The 25,245-nt window shown below is 36.8% G+C and overlaps 1 protein-coding gene across 1 annotated transcript in view; it reads left to right on the top strand.

Moving 5' to 3' along the window:
* Pde3b (phosphodiesterase 3B) overlaps positions 1-25,245 on the top strand; it is a 134,446-nt gene that overhangs the window by 86,792 nt on the left and 22,409 nt on the right. Inside the window, exons 3-7 of the mRNA XM_057778002.1 lie at positions 4,515-4,763; positions 6,548-6,687; positions 14,021-14,127; positions 18,131-18,341; positions 18,883-18,956. Of these exons, the coding sequence (XP_057633985.1) occupies positions 4,515-4,763; positions 6,548-6,687; positions 14,021-14,127; positions 18,131-18,341; positions 18,883-18,956 (781 nt within the window). The remainder of the gene's footprint in view (positions 1-4,514; positions 4,764-6,547; positions 6,688-14,020; positions 14,128-18,130; positions 18,342-18,882; positions 18,957-25,245) is intronic.

The raw sequence follows: 25,245 nt of genomic DNA, 5'->3' as shown, positions 1-25,245 counted from the left end.
CAAAATAAATATGTGATTATATTGTATATTAAGGATGAGGTTTTCCTCCCTTTTTGGTATGAGACACTGATCTACAGAGGAAGAATAACAGATTTTAAGTCATATATGAAGACTAAATTAACTGTCAAAACATTCTCTTGGGGAAGGAAAATTCTTTACTTTCATTTTCTGAAATATTTCTTATTGATTTTTAACATATGTACAGAAAAGTACAACACAGTGAGTTTTCATAAGCTAACTCTTGTGTGTAACTGAGAGACAGCACTATGACCTCAGAGCCTCATTTGCACTGCTGTACCCCAGAGAGAGCCTGTCCTGACTTCTAGTATTTTTTTTCTTATTTTCACATGCTATATATGCATGTATAAATGGAAATTGAATAATGTATACTTTAAGATCATTTTTGATCACTTAAGCATTATATATCAGTATCAGAAAAATGAAATTAGAAGTATAAGGAGAAAGAGAAAAATAATTCTAAAACATCATGATTTGTATGTTATATCTCCTAATTTTTATTTTGGTAGGTCTTTTTAAATACAGTCTACTCTATGAAATTGATGATTTCATATAACATTTTGAAGTTTTTTCATAATAATAGAGAAACCTTAGGTATTTATGTTATAGTATTTTTGTCATTCTCTTAGCTTCATTTTACTAGTTGTCTCAGCACTGATTTTTATTTTATATTTAACTATTTCTAGTTTACTATTATTTTTTTGCATTGTAGCTGTAGGTATGTCTGTGCATGCAGTGCTCCCAAAGGCAAGAAGAGGGTGTCTGGAGTTACAGATGGTTGTGAGCCACCATGTGGGTACTAGGGACCGAAGCCAGGTCCTCTGGAAGAGCAGCGAGTGCTTTTAACTGCTGAATCATCACTTCCGCCCTCTGATTTTTACTTTCAAGCAGTGTATACAGTAGCCACAATAGCCCCTAGGATGAAAATGCCCTCTGGATCTTGGTAAGCAAAAATAAGCTACCACAGTAATTATAAAGCTAAGGAGGAAGCACACATGACCTGAAATAGGATTCCGTCTTGACTAGTTATGTAGTGGACTTTATCATCATTCATGTTCACAAAGATCCTCAGTTTCCCGTTAAAAGAGATTCTAAATTACTGATGAAATCTAAAGATAAATAAGCAGTAATGGTCAGAACCATGGGCTTGTCTGACAGGCAGGTATATATTAGGCATCTCTACCTTTTTACTTTTTCTTCTTCCTTTCTAATAACCCTTATCAAAGTATAGTATTCATGTAAAAGTACACAGCTCATAAATGTATAACCTGATTTATTTTCTCACACTGAAGAATTAACATTCCCTATCCCTTTTAGGCCCTCTTCCTAGTTATTCAGCTTTCTTCCAGGAAGCAGATCCACCTCTGTGGGCCGTCTTACTGTCCAAAACACCAAGTAACCATACCCTAGGTCAGGGTATCTTGTTTGTAGGCACTCCTTAAGTCAGACCTTTTGTCAATAACTTTGAGTGACAGTAGGCTTAACTCTCTCACCTTCAAGGTGGAGCAGACCCACTTCTTTTCCTCCTTCCCTCCTTCCTTTTTTCCTTCCTTCCTTTTTTCCTTTCTTCCTTCCTTCCTTCCTTCCTTCCTTCCTTCCTTCCTTCCTTCCTTCCTTCCTTCCTTCCTTCCTTCCTTCCTTCCTTCCTTCCTTCCTTCCTTCCTTCCTTCCTTCCTTCTTTCCGAGTTTCGTTGTATAACAACCCTGACTGTCCTGGAACTCACTTTGTAGACCATGCTGGTCTTTGCCTCTGCCTCCTGAGTGCTGGAATTAAAAGTATGTACTACCACTGCCTAACAAAGCAGTTCTTAATTTAAGTTTGTATTTTGTTTGTTTGTTTGTTTGTTTTTCTGTTAGGATCTTGCCTGACTTTTTAAGTCCTAATCTTAATGTTCTTTAAACCTTGCTTGAAATCTGAATTTGTTTCCCCAGACACCTGATGTATTGGGGAAAGGCCCTTTCTATTTCCTGTGAGTGTTCTGCCTCCCATCCTCTCTGTCTTGTGCCAATTGTGAATTACTAACAAAGTCCTTGAGGGAAAAAGAATAGCACAGATCAAAAAATATTTTGTGTGTGTGTGTGTGTGTGTGTGTGTGTGTATGTGTGTGTGTGTTCGTGTTCTCAGAAGCCACAGACTAGAGCTACAGGAGCTCTAGAGTTACAAGTGTTTGTCTGCACAGGTGCTCCATGGCCTGTACTTGGTAACTAAACCCAGGCCCTCTGGAAGAGCAGCAAGCAAGTCATACTGAGCCATCTAGACTTTTGAGTTCCTTTGTTTCTTTCCTTCTTTCTCTCATTTATTTTTTGAAACCAGAACATTTACTTTATGACTGACTGAAATCCTCAAGATGAACTGGATGCTGCAACAGCTGCTCTCTTGTGTTTAGGTGTTTCTTCACAGAATCCATATCTGAATCTGCAATAGACAATTTTTAGGTGCCTCATCACCCCAGTTCCTGTAGTGTTTTGTCTCTTAGCCTTGGCAAGGTATAACTCCAGCTGTACTTTCTCTTGCATTTTGCGGGATAGCCACATTTGCCACAGGTCTACTTCTGGAGGTGGTAGGCCATTAGAGCCACAGTGGTGGCAAATGTGTGCTTCTTATTGAGCTGCTTTTTAAAGGATGATGTTTCTTTCCTCATCTTGCTTCTGCTGTGCAAAAAGACTAGAAGAGAAGGCACTTTTTCTATTTCCTCTGAGTTCATTTCTATCTTTTCTCTCAGCTCTGAGTCCTTGACCTTTCCTGCCCTGAATTCTTGACTGTTCTGTGTTGCCTTGCATGTATGCTATAGTATTTAATTCAGTTTTCCTACTTTTAGGCCACGGTTGGTCTGATACCAACTAGTCTCCCTTATGAAAGCAGTTTGAGAGTAATACTGGTTTCCTTAGAGAACTGGTTGAAATACCATTTGCTACATAGTAGAATTAAATAAAAATGGAAGCTCATGTTATGTTAATTTTAATAGCAGTAATTATTAAGCATCTCTGAAATCATAGTATAAGAACGATCAGAGACTAAGTCGTTTAGTATTTAAGGTCTAGTGCCCCAGTTGCAGGTTCTCCTTGCTTCCTTTTCCCCCTCTCTTTCTGTCTTTTTCTGTCTCTACTTCAGTAACATAAAGATTAAGAAACAATTGTTAGCTTTCTGTACAAACTCAAGAATTTTACTGAATATAAGACAAGAAATGGACTCATGTTCAACGTTAAAATTTATCATAAATTATTTGAATATTCAACTTATTTCTAAGTTGAATCATGTTGCTGCATTGCTCACTACTTCTCTTCTCACCTAGAATTAAAGAGCAAGACTTTGTCTTAGACTTAAAAGAATTCACACACCTTAGTAAAGTTTCTTTTTGCGTTTTTGCTTTCTGACTCACCAACTCCCTCCTCTATCATTAATTTTCATCCAGTTGCCCTGGTGTCCATCTTCTGCCTCAGACAGGCCAGGCTGACTTCTGCTTCTGCACTTTGTGTTTGCGAGACTCTGCACGGAATACTTATTTCTATACTGCTGTCGGTTCCTGACAGACATTTGCCTTCTAAGTGAATACTGACTAGCCTCTAAAATTGCATTAGCTCCAATCACCTTTGTTCTCTTTTCTCTTTCTATGCATTTGTCCTTTTTTGGTGTGATTTTCAAAGTCTCCATGACCCTCCATTGACAAATAACTTGGGATATGATGTTCTCAACAATTGTAAATAGAATTCTACCAAAGTTTTAGATTTTAGCTCCAACTATGCCACTCATACATTTTGTTTTAATTGTTACCACTTGTTCTTTTGAATGCTCATACCATTTTTCTGTACTTTTATCCACATTTTTCATAATACTGACACTCTTTTAAGTATGTGTATTATCCTTGTTTTATATGTTCTATATATATATTAATCAGATTTATTTTCACATAAGCTTAGGAGGTAGATGTTATCTTCTTTTTTATGTTAAAGAAACCAAAACATTCAGATGTTAACTAGATTGTTCAAGGTCACAGTTAGGTTTAAACTCTATACTTCAAACCTGGGAACCTTTGCAGCACAGGTCTCTCATGATGCTAGATACTCCTTAAGTAAGGTTATAAAAGAATGGCTTTCCATGCTTATAAGTTTTGCCATGAAGGAAAGGAAGTCATCTATAAATTATTGAAGTAGCAGGGTTGCAGACTTCAAAGTAAACACATATTTAGTTGTGTGCTAGTTATAAAGTAATGAATGTCATTAACATGAAATAGGCTAAAGAAAATAAAACCAGATTATAAATAAAATTCCAAAAAAGAAAAGGCTAATGCTTACAGTATCTGTTACACACACACCCCAATTAGAATTTTATTATTTTGTTATATTATTTATGACAAATCCACATGATTAAAATTTTGTTGTTAATAGGATTGTATTATTTAAGTATTATAAGATACACCTTAGTTTAAATCATAGTGGTTTTTTTATTGTTAAACTTTATGTGTATCAAATACATAATTTTCCTTTTTGTTTTCTAGAATTCTGGAAGTGGAAATGGAGTTGATCTTTCAGTGCTAAATGAAGCTCGCAATATGGTGTCAGATCTTCTGATTGACCCAAGCCTTCCCCCACAAGTCATTTCTTCTCTGCGGAGTATCAGTAGCTTGATGGGTGCTTTCTCAGGCTCCTGTAGGCCAAAGATCAATCCTCTCACACCGTTTCCTGGATTTTATCCCTGCTCCGAAGTAGAAGATCCAGTTGAGAAAGGAGATCGAAAATTTCACAAGGTTAAAATACAGTAATCGTGCAGCCTGTTTATCTCATGTAATGATTTGTTTTCATTAAAACATTCCTCTAATTGTTTTATAATACACAATTTTCTTTCCAAAGATCGGCTTTTTTTATATTCTATCACACTGCCTGTGGTTTTACATAGATTTACAAAATAAAGTAATTCTATGCTCATTTTTCATTAATTTCTTACCAGTGCTGAGGTTCTTATATATGCTGGGCAAATGTTTTGCCTTTAGCAGTCTTTATTTTAAATAGCACTGTTGTACTTAGAAGTTACAATTTATATGCTAAGAACTATTTGGTATCATTTTCGTAAGTAGAAAACATGAAGGAACTTAGTTCTAGGCTTATGTGACTAGCAAATCATGTCATTAATTTCTTTTCTTTTATAGAGTCCAGGAATTACACTTGTTGAACCAAGAACAAATGACCATTATAATAACATATTATTATTACTTAATGATTTTTACAGATTCAAAACCTTGCCTCCCTTTACTCACTGATAGCTGGTACATACAGGATATATTAACTTGATATATATTATGTTTGTTCATAATGCTGTTATCTGTCACTGTATTGTGACGTCTTTACTGATAGCTAAAATAATAAAGCTTTAAAACTAGAAATATTTTACAGATTATGGTAGTCCAGTTCCTTATATAGCTTAGAGCTAACCAAGAAAAGATAAAATTCCAGTAAATTAATTCTGTCAAATTGCACTAGTTATATAGAACCTGGGTAAGGAAAATACAGGATTTTTAAGGTCTTTTGATAATTTCATTTTCTCAGCTCTTAGCATTAGGGTTGAGAAATGTTGAAAAATTAAGCAAGATAGGGACTTAAAAACTATTGATCATCTGGGTCATAGAGAATTGATGATTTTACTTTTAAAAAGTTTAGCAAATATTTACCGGTATTCATTAGTGTTCACTTAATAATGGTATTGGCTCATGTGACATTTTTAGTATTTCAGATAAACACAAGCACACAAAAGTAATGATAGTCATTAACTAAGGAAAGGATTCTAAAATATTCTTGAATTTTCACTCAGTATATTTCCCTTTTCATTTCCCAGCGATATTTATTGATCTAGGATAGTGAACTTTTTAAAGTCAGAAATTCTTTAAAGTCATAGGATATACTGGTACTCTCCTGTAACTGCAACTTTTGGAGGTGTAAGCCAGGGGACTAAGCTACATACCAAGACTTTGCCCCAAAAGTCTGAAAAGGAAAACAGAAAATATACTACTCAGAAAAGCCCCAATTGAAGTCATTATTATGCTGCTATATTTAGTGTGTAGAAGTTTTCTTGTACATTTTAAAAACATTTTTAAAATGATACTAATTTAATCATTAATAATTTTAAAAGTAACCAAGAACCCTGTAGGTTTTCCACATTAGATATTATGTACTTTGGATACCTTTTCTGAAAATATAAAAAATGGTGGTCATCCTGGGCCCTAACTTTGTCCTCTAAAGTTGATTTTTAGTGTTAGTCTTCCATACTCATTTTTAAGCTTCAAGTTTTTCTTTCTTTTGAAATGATGAGTAAAATGTTAAAAGGTGTAGTCATAAGAGTTCAGGAGCTTTTTTTAACAAGGAAAAAATAAATAGAACAACAATATGTAAAGTGGAAGCTGGAAGTGGAAGTGAAATGTTAGAAGGTTTTTAGAGTGAAATTTTGTTTTACCTGTACATATTATATTGATATTTTCATGTGGCCTTATACATAGCGTATTAAAGGATGCTAACTTAGCCATCTGGAATTGTTTGACAGGGACTGAGTGGTAGAACCAGTTTCCCAGCTGCACAGCTCAGGAGGAGCTCAGGAGCATCTGCATTGCTGGGTAATGAGCACTCTTCAAAGTGGGACCGCAGCAGTGGCAGAAGGCTTCACCAAGAAGTAGGCGCTTCAAGGTAAAATTCTGAGAGCCTTTTAAACCAAAAGCATCCATTTTGTTTTGGAAAATAAAACTTGAGATAGTTTTAAAATCAAGGAAGAGTTGTTGTAGTATTTTTAGGACAGCATAGGTAGAAATTCTTAAAGATGGTAACTGTCCTGAGACTTGGAGCTGGTGTTTCAGTTCTTGTCTCTGTCAAATTAAAAATGGAAAGATGAGATAAAGCAAAGATTCAAAGTTAATTATAAGGCAGAGAAATACTACTCGAGGGATGAATTCAGGCATGTTACTAGAGAGTAGCACTGTGGAATTTTGGTTAGCTTGATAGGCAAACTTTATTGGAGGGAAGTATTGCTTAAGGTATTGTTCCAAAGAGAGGAAAGATCAGGGAATTCCAGGGATGGCTGGAATTTGGGGGGGGGGGGGGGTTGGAGGATAGGCCTACTCCTTTTTCTGTTTTTATGTGGGGTTTTCAAATGTGGGGCATGACATCAGATGCATGGTGGGAATAGGTCGTTTGGGGTTACCCCTTGTTTTCTTTTAAGCCTGTGTAACCCACTTTAGCAATAATAGTTATAATAAAGAAACTTATTCTTAAAAAGAAGGCAACAATCTCTCAAAACTTAGGTCAGCTGGGTGCAGCGAATGCTGGAACCTTAAAAAGCATGTCTGTGTTTAGGCAGGGGTTCTCAGCCTTCCTAATCTGAAACTTTTAATACAGTTTCTCATGTTGTGGCCACCTCCAGTTGTAAAATTATTTTCATTGCTACTTCATATCTACTCTTATAAATCGTAACTAAGTATCTGTGTTTTCTGATGGTCTTAGACGACCCTTGTAAAAGGTCATTCTAATCCACAGAAGGGTTGCGACACACAGGTTGAGAAACATTTGCTTAGGGATATTAAAATCAATTTAACATGTTGTTTTCTTGGACCCTTCCAGCCTCTTCTGCAGAGGCTCAGACCTAGAGGTCTGCTATATGCTAGGCAAGGTTTCTACTATTATGCTGGGGCGGCATTCAAATATATGGAGGCAGTCACCAATCCATTGTATAGGGTGCCAGGGTAGGTGATTCCACAGTTCCTGACTTGGAAAAGAAGAATATTCCTCAGACTTAATACAGTTGCTTGTGTAAAGCAGCAAGAATGTTCCACACCTGTTCTACCTTAAGCTGAGACTTCTTCATATTATATAATCTCCTAAGAACTGGCTTGAAATGAAACATTGCTGAATCAGAAATCACAATTAAAAGATGGCTTGGAAAATACAGGAACTGAAATTTTATGAGTATTAATAAATACCATTTTACCTGGTAACAAAGGATTCAATACTTTATCCTTTGAAAGCCATGCAAGATAGGAATCTCTCGTGTAGGTAGACACTTTTCAGTCAGTTACCTGGGTTAGTAGAATTGTAACGAATGGAGATTCCATGTTAAGCTACTATCTTACTGAGCAAGTGTCAAGCTGAACTTTGTTTGAGCTGTGTACAGTTAAACATTTGAAACAGTAGATGACAAGATTAGAGCATAGCTGTTCATATGTTAAAATCTATACTAAGATTCATATGGGAGATACACTCATAATCATAATTCACATTCTTTTGTTGCTCGTTAGTTTGAATTTTATAATATTTGATCAAACTAATTCCTTTCTCATTGAACTTTAATGTTTAGAACAACAAATTGAATTATGAATAATTTATAGTACAGAAGAATGAGAAACAGTACAAATTTTGTCTTGAACTTAAGCATGATTTTTTTGTGTTTTTTGTTTTGTTTTAAAGTATGTGGGGAAATGGAAATGGGAAATATAAAGTGAACTGAAGATTAGGTTTCTTTGCTATAGGAAGGAATCACAATCTTGGAAATACGTTGGGTTTAAAAAGCAAGAACAAGGGGGCTGGAGAGATGGTTCAGAGGTTAAGAGCACTGGTTGCTCTTCCAGATGACCTGAGTTCAATTCCCAGCACCCACATGGTGGCTTACAGCCATCTCTAATGGGATTTGATGTCCTCTTCTGGCATGCAGGCATGCATGCATAGTGTTCATCCATAAAATATGAATAAATAAAATTTTAAAAATGTTTTTAAAAAAGAACAGAAATGACTGGTTTTGTTCTACTCCTCACATTTGCATTACATCAATATATTTTCAGTTAAAATGTGTGACATATTGAATTCATTTTTAAAATAGAAATATAGTTTAGAAAATCTCAGTTAAGAAGTATTCATGATATAGGTAGTTTCTCTGGTTTCAGTAAACTTACTCAAACAAACTCATATTTTTCACCAGAGATTTAGAAACTTGACCAGAAAAGTAATTGGTGCCGTGTGTGTCGCCTTTAAAGAGATGCACACCTTAAATTAGGTTAAATATTATTTTTCTTGTATGTAGAAGTCGGAATTTCTCAGTAATATTTTCAAAATGTACTTTACACATAGTTAGAATGAAATAGTGTGTTGGCTAGTATATAAACTTGACACAAGCCAGGGTTATCTGGGAAGAGGAACATCAGTTGAGAAAATGATTCCATTAAGCATTTTAGGCAGGCCAATTGGGCATTTTTTTTTTTTTGATTAGTGATCAGTGTAGGGCCCAGCTCACTGTGGGTGGTGTCACCACTGAACAGTGGTGAACAAACCATGAAGAGCAAGCCATTAAGCAGCCTTGTAGCCTCTGCCTCCAGCCTGTTGCCTTGAGTTCCTGCCCTGACTTCCATGAGTGATAGTGTGTGACCTGAGAGTTATAAACTGAAATAAACTCTTTCCTCCCCAACTTGATTTGGTTGTGGTATTTAATCACAGCAACAAAACCCTAACTAAGCCCGTCAGGAATATGTAAACAGCAACCACCCCATCCATGATATACAAAATAAATTTATGCAGAACAAATATTTTATATCTGTACTGTCTAAATTGTGGCCCTTAGCTACATGTGAATATTGATCATTTGGACTGTGTCTAGTATGACTAATTGAATTTTAATTAAATATTAGAGAATTTTATTTAAACGAAGTCATGTTATTACCAATGACACTTTTATCTAGAAATCTTTAGGGGTAGTAATATCTTGTAAAAGTACACCAGCTCCATTCTGTGCTCTGTAAGCTATGGGAACTAGGCTGAAAATTTAAAAACACACAAACACAAATTGAGACAGGCAGACAGACAGGGCCATGGGGCATCCATGAGACAAGAATGCCAAGAATGCCCACTTTATTGTGCTCAGGGGCAGCTTATATAGGGCTCTGGCCAAGTCCCAGCTTATCAGAATCCCCTGCCATCAGAGTCTTGTGCTTAGAGCAGCTGCAGGCTGCTCAGAGCAGAGAAAAACAAGTTGTTTACAAGAAATTCAGGGTCTGTTGGTCCGCAGTCCAGAACTTATCTCCCTTTTTTATATAATTAAACCAGGGTTTTGGATTGGCATGGGCGTGGCACAAATATGATGGCAATAAACTGGAAAATGCTCTAGCAGACATGCTCATTCTATGTATTCAGTGCTGGTACCAGCTATCAGATAGTCACTGCAGCTATCTGGCTGATGGCAATTCCAGCCACGAAGGAGGAGGCTGCAGAGGTGACAGTAGTGGCCACTGGAGGTGATCCCAAAGTCTCGCCCCAGGCAGCTCAGCATCAGCTGATTAGCGGCAGTTATAAACATTGACCTTCTGCCTCTGCCTCCTACAGAAAAGCCCACTGCTCGCTGCAAACTCTTGGGCACTGCTGGCGCCACAAACTCCTGGGTGTGCAGAGCCAGGAACCACCATGGCTCCTGGCACCGCCTCTGAGCCTCTCTGCAAGCACTCACAGCAGTCGATTGCCTCCCTCACAAAGCTGTGCTCCAGCCACCACCTTTCCACTTGCAGGGTCTCCAGGAAGCAAGCTTGAGCTCAGGAATGGCTGAAGGGACCTGAGGTCCCTGCATGCCTGCATGCCACTTGTCAGGCCCATGATAGCGGACAGGCTCCCAAGCCCCACTTAAACAGTCATTTACGAAATTTGGGTGTAGTTCTCTAAAATACTTCCTGCTGATTGGGGGTGCTGTATCTTTGGGGGTATTCACAGCGACATTTCAAGGGGTTTTGGTGCATCAAACAACATTAGCCTGGAATGAATCCACAGGTTCTCATCTTTTGTGGAAACAAAAACAGAACCTCTTTTCCAAAGCAACAAATCCTTAAACCCATATTTTAAAGTCAAGATACCTTTCTTGCAGTTCCCAGAATCAAATGTCTCTCTCCAGTCAAAAAATTAAACACAGTAATATATATAATCTTAAATTCTCTGTGCACATTCCATCCTTTCGTAGTTTATAATCTGACTGTCTATACTCTGTCTCTTTAAAGACTTCCTCAGACACACATATATACCCATCTTTAATCCACCCCCACCATTCCCAAGGGCCATCTCGCTGAGGGCCTCTACTTGTAAAACTACACCAGTTCTGTTCCGCGCTCTCCATGCTATGCGCTACAGGAACTAGGCTGAAAATCTTAAGACACTCAAACACAGACAGAATCAGAAAGATGGGACCACGGGGACATCCTTGAGAAAAGAATGCTAAGGACACTCACTTTATTGTGCTCAGGGGCAGCTTATATAGGGCTCTGGCCACGCCCCCGCTCTTGGGATCTTTCACCTGCAGACTCATCAGAACCCACTCCCCTGCCATCAGAATCTCCTGTTTAGAGCAGCTGCAGGCTGCTCAGAGCAGAGGAAAACAAGTTGTTTATAAGAAATTTAGAGTCTGGTGGTCTGCAGTCCCCAACAATAGCTCTGTATTCACTCTAATATTGTTATAATTCTCTTTCATCCTAGGTTTTTGGGTTTTAATTTGAATTCAACTCTATGTGTGATTATAACTTCCCTGTCTAGGAATTTACATGATGATAGTTGTAAGCCTCTCTGGATATAACTGAAGCGAGACCTCTCATCCCTCAGCTGTCACTTTAAAAAATCTGTTATTGTTTGGCCTTTATTTTTTGGAATAATTCTATCTTCTCCTGGTTTACAAAATTAATTTACCTAGAATACTTGGTGTTACCTTTTGTACCCTCTACCTCATTCCACAGATAGGAGCTAAATCTATCGGTGTAATGTTGCCCTCTGTTTCATCTTCTCCTTTATCATAGTTTTGCTACAGCTCTCTTGGGCTATTGAATTAGCCTCTCATAGACGATTTTCATGTCCTTCATCAATTGTTCCATCTTCCTTAAGCAAAGTTTTGATTATATGGCTTTCTAATCATTAAGTCTTGGGATCACTTACTGATACCTATAGGATGAGTCTTAAGCTCGTAGTCTGGAAGTTGAAAGTCTGTTGTTACCTTATGACAGATCGGCAGCCTTACTTGGAAAAGATGGATCTCCATGGAGCAGTCTTTTGACATGGGTTAACTCTTGGACTGAAAAACAGAACAGAAACAACAAAAATGTTGCTGATTAAAAAAAAAGAGCATTGAAAATAATATAAGCTCTCTACATAAAAACAATAAACATACAACTTTTTTAGACTTACTGAAGGTTTCTAATAACCATTTAATTTCCAGATAGCTCAATCATCAAAAAATGCAGTCATCTGAGAAAGCAGTTTTGTTCATTAAAGAAAAGCAATTGGTTTAGCTTGTGAATTTCCTTAACACCTATTTTTTTTCCTGTTTTATGAAACTTTCTGCTTTCTAGTCATTCCTACCCATTAGTACTGAAGTCTTTCAATTACATCAAAATGTTTGTTACACTAGCACTGATCTTTAAAGTCAGATGACTGCTTAACAATTTCCCTATAGGAGTATGACATCCATGTTAGATTATGATGTTGACTCTGTGAAGAAAAATACTCACTCAAAATTTCAGAGTAGACAAGATATGTTATTTTGCTAATAACCTAAAGAGTTTATTGCTTATTTGCCCTCCAAAGTCATTTGAACATTTTTGTCAGTTATTGTGCTGGTTCTGAGAAAGACACAGGCCAAAAAGGAACTCCTCACAAATCAATGAGAGAAATTCTAGGGTCTGGGGAATGGCTCAGTGAATAAACTGCTTGCTATACAAGCGTAAGGGCCTGAATTTGGATATCTAGCACCTATATAAATGCTGGATTGGCCGACTCAGGACAAAGTGTTCCTGGATCATGCTGGTTAACTAGACTAGACCTATCAGCAAGCTTTGGGCTTAATGTTCTTGAGTGAAGTTGAGAACAATCAATGATGATTCCTAATGTCAGTCTCAAGCCTTCTCATGCATGCTTATACACATGCATGTGTATCTGCCTGTGAACACACACATGAACATGCATACACAAATGCCCTCATACTACATAAACATTCAAAATATCTTTAAGTATTAAAATTATGAACAATATGGGACCTTTTGTGATAGAAATATGAATAAATACCTCTGAGTTCAAAGTTAGCTCTTTGTTGAGTCAATAGAGTTTGAAAGACCTGGAAGGATGGAAGGAGCTAGTGAGGGGCTTACTGAGAGCTGAGCCTACAACACTAAAATGGAAAGAAAGTAGACAGAGAATGTAGTCCTGAGGCCTGTTTAATTACTGTGAAGAGTTAGGCATACTTAGAACTATGAAGAAAAATAGCTGCTAAATAAATGTCTAATGGAGTATCATTCCTTGTCATTGAGGTCACATCTGGAGTCAGCCAATATAGAAAAGTAGGCCAGTAAATATACAAAGAAGGAAGATGCAGCATTTATGTGTTTCAGATACTTTGAAAAAGATATTATATATAGAGTTTTATTGTCTTAGTGTACTGTGATTAACTATGAATAGTTTATTATCCATATTTAATTTCTTAGTGAAAACCCTAGAATCTATAATAAATATTTCAGTTCTATAAAATGACTGGGATAATGGTAGTCTGTAAGATATGGGAGCGGAAAATAAGGGAAAGCTTAACTTTAGGCCAGCAGTTCTCAGTGTGGGCCCTGGCCCAGCAAGCCTGCATCATCTAAAACCTTGTTAGAAAACCAGAATGCCTGCCCTTACTTGACCTGCCCAACACTTTTCCAGGTGGTAACTTACTTTAGGAATGATCAATAAACTACACCTGTTGGGCTTAATCTGTTCAATAATCTGTTTTGAGGAAATTCACCCGTGCCAATTTATACTGTTTGTGGGTGCTTCTTTGCTACTGTGGCAGAACTTAGGAGTTGCATTAGAGACATTATGAAATGAAAAGTCAGAAGCATTTATTATTTTTCCCTTTTAATAGAAAGAGCTTTAGAAGTCTTATGTCTGAATGTATAAGTACAAATTGGCTAATGGGTTTAGCAAGAGAAAAAAGAAAAAAATGAATTTTTATGATCTAAAAATTCTTATTTTTTCCTTTTATTAGTCATGGGTGCCACCTGAATGGGCCTTTCAGTTCAAGTCTCCTGACAGCTTCAAAGCCGAGGTCCTCGTCTGTGTCACTGACTCACCATGTGGGTCTGAGAAGAGCTGGTAAGAAATAATCTTTTTTTTTTTTTTTTTTAAAAATGCATTTCTAAGAGGCAAGATGTTACTGTTGTACAGACTGGCTTTGATTCCTTTGTGTCAAGTGCTCTTTCTACCACAGCCTTTCAAGTATTTGGAACTGTAGGTGTACATTACGTTGCTGATTTACAAATGATTCTTTATAAGTATACCTGAGAATCCTCTAAGCATATGGTAATATAAATTCTTACCATTTCACACATTTTAATTTGAATATCATATAATGTGTTGACGTGGTTAAGCTATTTGTGCTGGTTTGTTAGTTCACTCGGCACATTTTGGACATCTATGTACTGTATAATTTTGATATGCATTCAGATAGAAAATAAGGAACTATTGTAATGACCTGAAAAAGTTGCAGATCCAGACAAAAAGGAATTTTTTTCAGGAGGGTGTATTGATTTTGTAAAATTGTGGTAAAAAATATTTAGTATTAGAGTACAAAAATCCCTGATTATCCCCTGCCAAATCACTCTAACATAGTAATCCTCAACCTTCCTAATGTTGTGATCCTTTAGTGTAGTTTCCCATGGTGGTGACCCCCAACTATAAGATTTTGTTGCCACTTCATAACTGTAATTTTGCTATTGTTATGAATTGTAATATAAATATCTGATATGCTACCTCCTAAGCGGTGGGGCGGGGGAGGAGTCATGACCCACAGGTTGAGAACCAATGTTCTAACAGGATAGCTCTTAAACTAAAGATGAATGGGATGGGGAAATATCTCAGTTAGTAAGGAACTTAGTTCAGTCGTCAGGTGATAGTACACTGAAGAGGCTGGAGAAGCTTTGGGGCTCACTGGCTATCCAGCCTAGTCTATGTGGCTAGCCCCAGGTCAGTGACAGAACCTGCCTGTATAAAGGAAAAAAACCCAAAAGGCTGGGCAGTTGCTGAATAACAATACAAGAGGTTGGTTGTTTTGGCCTCCATATGCACAGGCACGCACACACACACACACATATTCGGATACACATACATACATAAACATATCACATATAAACACACACATATCACATATGCACACACATGCACATACAGAGAAATACATGCATAGATAACATAAATAAATAAAAATAGTCCAGATTAGAAAATTTTTCATAATTCCCTGGATGAAAGATATTTTAAAAATACAACATAGTGGGGGATGGAGCAATGGCTTAGCAGTTAAGAACAATAGCTGCTCTTGCCGGAGACCTCGGTTAGATTCCTAGCACCCACGTGACAACTCAGAGCCATCTGTAACTTCTACTCCAGGGCATCTGATGCCCTCTTCTGACTTCCATGAGCAAGAGGTACACAAATAGTATATAGACATACATGCAAGTAAAACATCTGCAAGCATAAAATAAGATCCTAAACATTAAAAATTACTATATAGTAATACTGAAAACTTTTCAGTATTCTTATATAACAAAACTCTTTAATGCATGTTAAAATATAAATGTGAAGAGGCAGTAAAATATTACCGATAATCAAGAGATATAGGCACTAGAAACAGGAGATTTACATATGATATTGTATTTAACGGTATTAAAAATAACAATGATGTTTCAAAGTAAAAGCCAAAATATATAGCTATTTCAGACAGAGAATTGGGATGCACAGGACTCAGTGAACATCTAGAGCTGCATAATGCTCTGTCTTAAGTGCAAAGTTCTTGAGGACTTGCAACAGAAAGCAAAAGCCCTGCCCCTGAAAACAGAGATTAAAAGATGTTGAAACTGAATTACAGAGAAGGACCAAATGTGTAAAATGGGAGCACCATAAAAGTTCTAAATATATGTGTAAATAACATTACATAGGAAAGGACAGTATAAAACAGTCTCCTGAATTTCAAAGAGAAAGAGGAAATTCCCCAGAGGAATCAGGAAAAGATTATTTTCAAGGGAAAACACTAACACAATGACTTCAACAGAGACTTCAAAAAAATTTTGAAACAGTAAATAATAATAATAATAATCTCCAGTGTTGACCTCTTTATCTAGTGCAGCAACTATGGAGAGTTACTTGTATAGAAATTGCTTTTCACTGTTTTTAGCACACACACATGTGCAGACGACACAATGGCTATATGTGAATGTGTTTGTGATATCAGTACAGCTAGAGAAACGTGTTTTATCTGTTCAGGAAAGAAGCTAGGAAGCAGTTTTTCCTATATGCCAAGGCTGAATGAATTTGTTGCTCACAAACCTCACTGAAATTCTGCAAAGTTTCTTAGATAGGATGAAAATAATTTACATCCAAATATGGAACTACATAAATAAATGAAAAGCACCCTTTAGCCCAAGTAGGCAAGTATAAGGAAATCATTAATAAGTAACAATAAGTTCTTCATAGCATTTTATAATGTATGTATAATAATAGCAGAAAAGGGTACAGAGTGGGTAAATAGATACAAACGTGTAGGCTCCTAGACGTGACTGAAACAAGGAAAAGAGTTATGACTGCACACAGACTAACACTTCACAGATCCATATAATAGAGAAAAGCTAGCGTTGGTGCTAGAGATACGGTATGATTTTAAAAACGGATCAATTCAAAGAATTCAGAAAAATAGGAATGGTGAAAAATGAGTTTCAAAATAGGTTAAAGACTTAAACAGGAAAGAATTCATTTAAAAAGGGGGGGAGGTGAATGGAGTTTTGTGAAAATGGAAAAAAAAAGGAAAACGTACAATTTTAGTGATTAAAACTTATTACGAAGTAGTGGTAATTAAGAAACTATGTTATTGACATAAATAAAGTCCACTTTTGGGAAATAGAATTTAGAAATAAACCTTTACATTTATAGTCAGATTATTTTCAACAGAGATGCCAAGATGACAGGAGTAGAATGAAGTATTTTCATTTCTGATGCTGCTTGAAGTGGATATGTATGTGCAAAGGAATGAATTTAGAGCCCTGCTTTCTCAAAGACTATCTCAAGTTGTGTTAAAGAACTTTTATGATATGCTACCACTGTTGGAGAAGGTGTGGAGAAAAGGAACCCATAGTTACATAATAGGGATAAAAAATTGCCATAGCTAGTCTGGAAAACTCAAAATGTATAGCTAGAAATAATGTGAGCAAGAGTTCTTCTAAAGATAACCCAAAAGGAAATGGGTCTCCTGTGGTTGTGCTTGTGTTTCCATGTCCATTGCCGCATTATTAACAAGAACCAAGCTACGCAAACAACCTAATGTCAGTGAGAGCATTAATACTTAAAGACGTGTGATAGTCACCATATACCTGTTTCATTGGATCTTTAATTCCCACCAAAGTATTAGGTCTGTGTACCTCTCCTCAGGTAAACCTTCATCACTTCAACTCAGTGAGTTCACCAAAGATTCTGCCAATAATTTGAGAGACATGCTACTTGGTCCTGAAGGATTTTTCTTCTTCATTTTATTTGTGTTATTATCTTTACTGTGTTCTAGGCTGGTTGAGTTACAGAGATGTTAATGTTTTTTCTCCATTGTGAAACTCAACACAACACATATGTTTGCTGGATGAGCTGGAGTTCCTAGTTTTTTATCTTTTAAAGGGGCCTGCCGTTGTGCTAGTATAATTTCATCAACTTGCTTAATGTTGTTAAGATAAATGTTATAAATTAGAAAAAATATCTAATACTTTGTCATGTGGACAATCAACCTTTTTTTTCTTGAAATCACGGGCCTTTCACAAAATGTAAAGATCAAGACCTATTTGTACTTGAAAAATTTGTACTTGAAAAAAGGAATCCTCAATATTTATCTACTATGTGTTCTTATGCTAGAGGCTGATAACTACTTATTGCTTAGTAGTAATTAGTAATGACAAATATAACACCTACTCCTTAAATTCTTAGACTGCCTCAAAGCCCAGCATAGATAGAAATGTATTATTTAATTGAAATTTTTTTCTTTTAGCAGGCAAATGCTATTTATGAAAACTCAAAACACACATAGTAAATACATAATTATGTGTATGTCCTCTCTCTTAATTTTTAGGTGCTTTGCCTTGCCTGAGTCTTGTGAATTCTCCAAGCCATGTAGCAGTGTCTGCTGGCTCTCTAACTAATCGATCACCCATAGACTTCACTGATACTGCTGATTTCCTTACAAAGCCAAGTATTATTTTGCAGAGATCACTGAGTAGTGTACCCAATGCAGCAGATATCTACCAGTACCTTAGAAACCCTGATAGCAATCTGTGTAGCAGGTAAGTCCCCTAGCCTCCTTATTTCTGTTTCAGTGTATAGGTTCTCTTGAAAGGTATTGGCTGTTTCCTGATTCTGTATTATAAATGAAGGGTGGATTAAGACTGTATCCCTTGTATTTAACCTAGTAATTTTTTAGTATGCTTAAATATTTTTCTCAGTTCAGTGTTATTAGGTTCCAGATAAATAATCTCCTTCAATGGTGAAACCAGTTATATTCTATTCCTTATAACATTTTAGTAAACAAAATTATTTGATATACATTACTTAGTGCTTATTTTGCAGTCCTTTGTGGATTTGGTGTTCTTATTTTGTCTCCAGTAGAGATGCAGTTTTTATCTTAAACCCTAATGTTGATTTTCAAAAACTTATTTCCTTTAAAAACACAAAGTAACTTCCTAGAATAAAATCATTCAGGTTTATGCACAGATTAGTATATTAGGATATGTTACAGTTGAGGTCTTATTTAAAAATTAGACAATCCACTAATTATATTCAGATAAAAATATTTATCGTATACATTTATCTATTTTATTCTATAAGCTGTGGACATCAAATATTCAAATATGTTTCAACATGTGAACCCGAAGGTACAGACCACCACAGTGGAAAATCAGGTGAGATTGCATCAATCATATGTATTTGAGTTCAAGGATACAGTGGTTTTTAACTTTCACGTACCTAGTTTTACGTTTCTGGATTTTTGTTTTTCATGGTGCTAGAGATGAAACTCAGAGAGTCGCATTGTGCTGAGTGAATACTCGACACTGAGCACATCCCAGGTCACATTTCTCCATCTGCACAGTGGAGAAAAATACAGCATTTTTACTTATTCTTCAGGAACTCCTAAGAATGACAGTGACAGATAGCAGGCACAATTTGAAGAGTAAGAAATGTGTTGTACAGATGAATATAGTCTTTGTTTATGGCTAGTATTGATACTAGTGAAATTAGTAATGTTGAAACTTGCACTACAGAGTTGATGCTTTCTTGAAAGGGATTACATACCTTCAGACAAGAATGCAGTTGATGAAATTTTATCTATTCTATAACTTTTAAAAAATATTATCATGGAAAGTATGAACTCTAGAAGGCTATATACCCGTGGCAAAAGGGATCACAAAGAAATAGGCTCTTATCAATTCCTTCTGGACTATAAAGTCCATTTTTTGTTTGTTTTGTTTTTGTGTGTGTGTTTTATTTTTTCCAGACAGGACTTTGCTGTGGCTTTGGAGCCTGTCCTGCTACTCGCTCTGTAGACCAGGCTGGCCTCGAACTCACAGAGATACTTGCCTCTGACTCTCAAGTGCTGTGATTAAAGGCATGTACCACCACCACTCGGCTTAAAATTTACTTTTAAAGTATATGACTCAACAGTTTTTAACTTATTTGTTTATTTAATTTAAATTTTAAAAGGTTGTTTAGAAGCAAAAGTGAAGTGTGACTAATCCTTCATACAGTCTCACAAAAGCAGAGGTAAAACCTCCCAGCTTACTCTTAGACTTATATTACTTGAACATCACATCCGCACAGAATCATTACAATAGGCAATGAAGTGTTATCTCTTATGTACATAGACATAAAAATTCTTAACAAAGTTCTATCAGACTAAATTTAGCAATGTAAAAATGCCCCCCCCCCCCGCTGTGGTCAACTGGTACTTCAAAAATGCAAGAATCATGGGACAGCCAAAGGTTAGTCATATACACCAAAGTATTGAAATACAGAGGAACAAAATAATCATATGATGTACTTAAAAAATGGCACGGGGTTTTGATCCTACTTCATGTTCTGGCTTTGTGGGAGCCTAGACAGTTTGGATGTTCACCTTCCTAGACCTGGATGGAGGGGGGAGGACCTTGGACTTCACACAGGGCAGGGAACCCTGACTGCTCTTGGGACTGGAGAGGGAGGAGAAGAGAAGTGGAGGGAGGGGGAGAGGGGCAGGAGGAGGGGGAGAGAAATGGGAGGCGGGGAGGAAGCGGAAAATTTTTTTTTTCAATAAAAAAAAATGTTAAAAAAAAGAGATAGAGAAAAAGAAAAATTAAAAACTTTTTGTGGTTAAAACTAAGCTTGTAATAACTAAGCAATTCCTTAGGTTGATAAAAGGTATATTTACACATAACACCCTTAATGAAAAAGAGGTAGTTAATATTTTTTTTAAATTTTTTATTACATTTAATTTATTTTTTATGTTGCTGAAGCTTGAACCAAGAGCCCTGTGAACACTTGGCAAGGGCTCTTCCACTATGCTACATTTCTAGCCCTCTTAACTTTTAGTGTGTGTGTGTGTTGTGTGTGTGTGTGTAAGTATGTGTATGAAGCACATATGTGAAGGTCAGAGGCAACTTTTAGTAATAGGATCTTAAATGCAGGTCATCAAGCTTAGCAGCAAGCACCTTTATCTACTGAGACATCTTGTTGACCCACTGAACATTTTTCTTTTTATATTTCTTAATACTTATTTTGTTATTTTAAATTTTATATATATATGGAATGCAAGTGCCCATAGAGGCCAGAAGTATTTAGAGTTACAAGTTGTCGTGAGCCTCCTAAATGACTGTGCTAGGAACTACAAGAACAGTATGCTAACCCAAAATTGTTCTTACTGGAGAAACACTGTTGTTTTCCAGCTCATTAACAATCAAGTAGAATGTTTGTTCTGTTCAGCAGTATACTAATGGTTTAGTAAGAGAAATGAGAAAGAAAAATAAATGAAGGCATCCATAATCTAAAGGAATATCTATTCATATCATTATCTAGATCATTATCTATGAATTATCTATCATGATCTATCTAATAGAACATTCTCTATCATGATTCATGGATTGGTCTTTTCATTAGAAACTGTAACACACACACACACACACACACACAGCCCCCTTCTAAAATTGCTAGAATCAAACAAGTTTAATTCAACTCTGTGTCTTCAGGTTAGAAGCAAACTGTTAGCAAAAAAAACTGAAGCTAAGAAAATATTTCATTCAAAGTAGTATCAAAAAGAATAAGGTAGCTAGAATAAATCTAACAGAACAAGTAAAAGAAAATTCATACACCAAAAATTATGAAACATTGCTGAGACAATACCTAAACACCTAAACAGATAGATATTTCATAGGATTTGAAAACTCAGTAGTATCAAAATGACAACTCTCCCAAATGGATAAAAACCAATTTAATACAATATAAAATTTCAACCAATTTTTATTTTAAGGGGTGGAAATTGAAAAGTAAGATGTTAAAGCTTATGTAGGAGTACATATGGCCTACAATAGAAAATGTGAGCTTGAGATATTTGATGTAGGCACAGAGATGAAGTTCCTGGGTTAGTGGAATAGAACTGAGGATCCAGGGCAAGAGTCTTGCATTAATAGTCAACTACTTTTGATAGGGAAGCCAGCACTGTCGAAAAAGGAAAGGATGACTTTGTCAGCAGTTAGTGCCAGGATATCCACTGGCCAGGAAAGGAACTTGAACTCTAACTTTACTACATGCTTAAAAAGTAACTTAAATCACGGTGTAAAAAAACATGAGGTACATTTTGGAGATGACGAGACTGTTCTAAAAGTGGATTATCATGATAGTTATGTAACTTTACATTTACTCAGAATGTTTAGTTGTATACTTAGGGTACAGGCTAAAATTTCTTTTGTTTTTCCAAAATTCAGATACTAAAACACTGGCCCTCAATGTGATTAGAGTTTGGAAAGTAATCGGATTATGAAGGTGGAACTCTCAGAAGTAAGATTATTTCTCTTAAAAGGAGCTCACTAGAACTTGGTGGCTTTCTTTTCTACTGTGTGAGAAACTGCCATTCTAACACCTGAGAGAACTTTCTCAGAACTCCCTCTACTGCATTGGGACTCCGCCCTACTTCTTGGCCTCACCCTGTAAGAAATCAACTTCTGTTGTTTATAAGCCACCGAACGTAAGGCATTCTGCTCTGGTGTCTCCCACTGACATGGTAGATTTTAATTGCATACCATTCCACTTATACAGCTTTTTAGGATATATATATACACAATACACACATATACATATATTATGTATATAAAGTATATATGATATATATGATACACACACCTATACACACACACTTTTTTATTATTATTTTTATTCTTTTTTAATTAAAATTTCCACCTGTCCCCGTTTCCTATTTTCCTCCCCCTCCTCCCAAATATTGCTCCCTCCCCCCACTCCCCTTTCCCTATTCCCACTCCTCTTCTCCTCCCCCCACTCCATTCCCCCTCCCTCTCGATACTGAAGAGCAGTACAAATTCCCTGCCCTGCGGGAAGACCAAGGTCCTCCCACTTCTATCTAGGTCCAGGAAGGTGATCGTCCAAACAGGCTAAGCTCCCACATAGCCAGTTCATGTATTAGGATCAAAACCTAGTGCCATTGTCCTTGGCTTCTCATCAGCCTTCATTGTCCGCCATGTTCAGAGAGTCCAGTTTCAACCCATGCTTATTCAGTCCCAGTCCAGCTGGCCTTGGTGGGCTCCCAATAAATCAGTTCCAATGTCACAGTGGGTGGGTGCACCCCTCGTGGTCCTGACTTCCTTGCTCATGTTCTCCCTCCTTCTGCTCCTCATTTGGACCTTAAGAGCTCAGACCGTTGCTCCAAATTGAGTCTCTGTCTCTATCTCGATCCATCGCCAGATGAAGGTTCTAAGGTGATATGTAAGATATTCATCAGTATAGGATAGGATCATTTCAGGTTCCCTCTCCTCAGTTGCCCAAGGTACCAGCTGAGGAAATCTCCCTGGACACCTGCGAACCCCTCTAGAGTCAAGTCTCTTGCCAACCCTAAGATGGCTCCCTTAGTTAGGATATATACTTCGCTGCTCCCGTATCCACCCTTCCTATATCCCAACCATCCCAATCCCCCGAGCTCCTCCCATCCTCCCCTTCTCACGTTTCTCATCCCATTTCCCCTTAGCCCCAAGCCACCTCACCCACTAGTTCCCAGTTTTTGCCCGGCAATCTTGTCTACTTCCCCTTTCCAGGCGGATGACTATACGATTTTCTTTGGGTTCACTTTCTTATTTAGCTTCTCTAGGATCACAAATTATATGCTCAATGTTCTTTATTTATGGCTAGAAACCAGTTATGAGTGAGTACATCCCAAGTTCCTCTCTTTGGGTCTGGGATACCTCACTCAGGATAGTATTTTCTATTTCCATCCATACACACACACTTTTCAAAAACTACTTCTCCTAGTTCTCTGGAATGATGAGTCTCCGTGGGCAGATTCCCACATGTGTACTTTCAATGTGAGTGCACTAAGAGTTGGCCAGGATAGCAGTCATTTGAAGTATTACTGTGCTGAATATTTTTCATTTCTTGTTTAATATGATAATCAGGCTTCCAGATGTTCATGAATTTCACATTCCACCTATATAGTCATTTCTGTTTCCCACCAGAGCACAGAGTGGTTTATGCTCTAGAAACTCAATTGAAAACATTTCTTCTAACGTGAACTTCAAATGACTAAATATTTCATGGTATAAATTCTAATTATAAATGTTCTCTGAGATTAGAGGACTTTATTTTCATATCTGAGTACTTTGGAAATTTTAAAAATTATTTTTTTCATTTATTAAAAATATACTTTCTAAATATCAAATAATATAGTCTGATTACAGTTTTCCCTTCCTCTACTCTTCCCTGTTCCTCCTTCCCTCCCCTCCCTTCCCATCCAGATCCACTCCTTTTCTGTCTCTCATTAGAAAACAAATAGGCTTCTAAGAGATAATAACATAACAAATGAAACATAATATATGATAAGAGATAATAACGTAACAAATGTAACATAATATATGATAATACAAAAACTAACATTTGGATTTGGACAAGACAAACAAATAGAAAAAGAGCCCAAGATAAGATATAAGAATCAGAGACCCATTCCTTAGCACACTTAGGAATTCTATAACAATTCTAAACTGGAAGTCATAATATATATGCAGAGGCCCCAGAAGGTCAGTGCAGACACATGCGCATCCTATCCATGATGCCTTAGTCTGTGAGTTCATATGAACTTTGATCATGTTGATTTTAGAGGGCTTTGTTTTCTTGGTGTAGTCCTTCCTCTCTTTCTGCTTCCTTTTCTATGGGATTCCCCACGGCCTGAGGGGAGTGATTAGATGATTTTGGGCTGAGTTTTCCAAGGTCTCTTCCTTTCTGAATAATGTCTGACTGCAGGTCTTTGTATTTATTCCAGTCTGTTACAGGGGAAGCTTCTATGATGATGGTTGAGCAAGGCACTTGTCTTTGTATATATCAGAATGTCATTAGGAGTCACTTTATTGCTACATTAAAAAAATAGAACCAGTACTAGTTGGTCTTATCCTAAGTTCTTAGGCCACCTAGTTTCTGGTTCTTGGTTACCCAAGCACATTGGGTATGGGTTCCATCTGATGGAGTGAGCCTTAAGTCAGATTAGATATTGGATGGTTATTTCCACAAGCCTTGTGACCCATTGCCATAGAATATCTTGCAGGAGGACACTATTGTCCATCTAATAGTTTGTGGATGGGTTGTGTTTACATTTCTCTTCTGGTAGCATGCAGAGTACCTTCCTGTACCAGAAATTGTAGGCATAGGAGTAAAGAGCCTATGAATGCAATGGCATTCAATTCATGTTCAATGACAATGAGTTGTATAGGTGTTTTGATCAGCACCAAGGCCTTGCTTTACATTTGTGGAGAGCAAACCTATAGTCCTGGCCTGGGTTGTTTGGAGGTTCCCATGAGACTCCTTTGGCCAACCACTCAATGAGATGTAACCTAATCCTGGTACTGGAAGCTTCATTTGATATCAGGAGATGACCAGTTAGGACTTTTTGTTTCCCCCCTTATTTGGCAATTTCATTTAGATCACCTTCAAATATGTCTATATTTTAGG

Source organism: Chionomys nivalis, chromosome 8, assembly GCF_950005125.1.
Source record: "Chionomys nivalis chromosome 8, mChiNiv1.1, whole genome shotgun sequence".
NCBI lineage: Eukaryota > Metazoa > Chordata > Mammalia > Rodentia > Cricetidae > Chionomys > Chionomys nivalis.
This window is presented reverse-complemented; position numbering and strand designations above follow the sequence as displayed.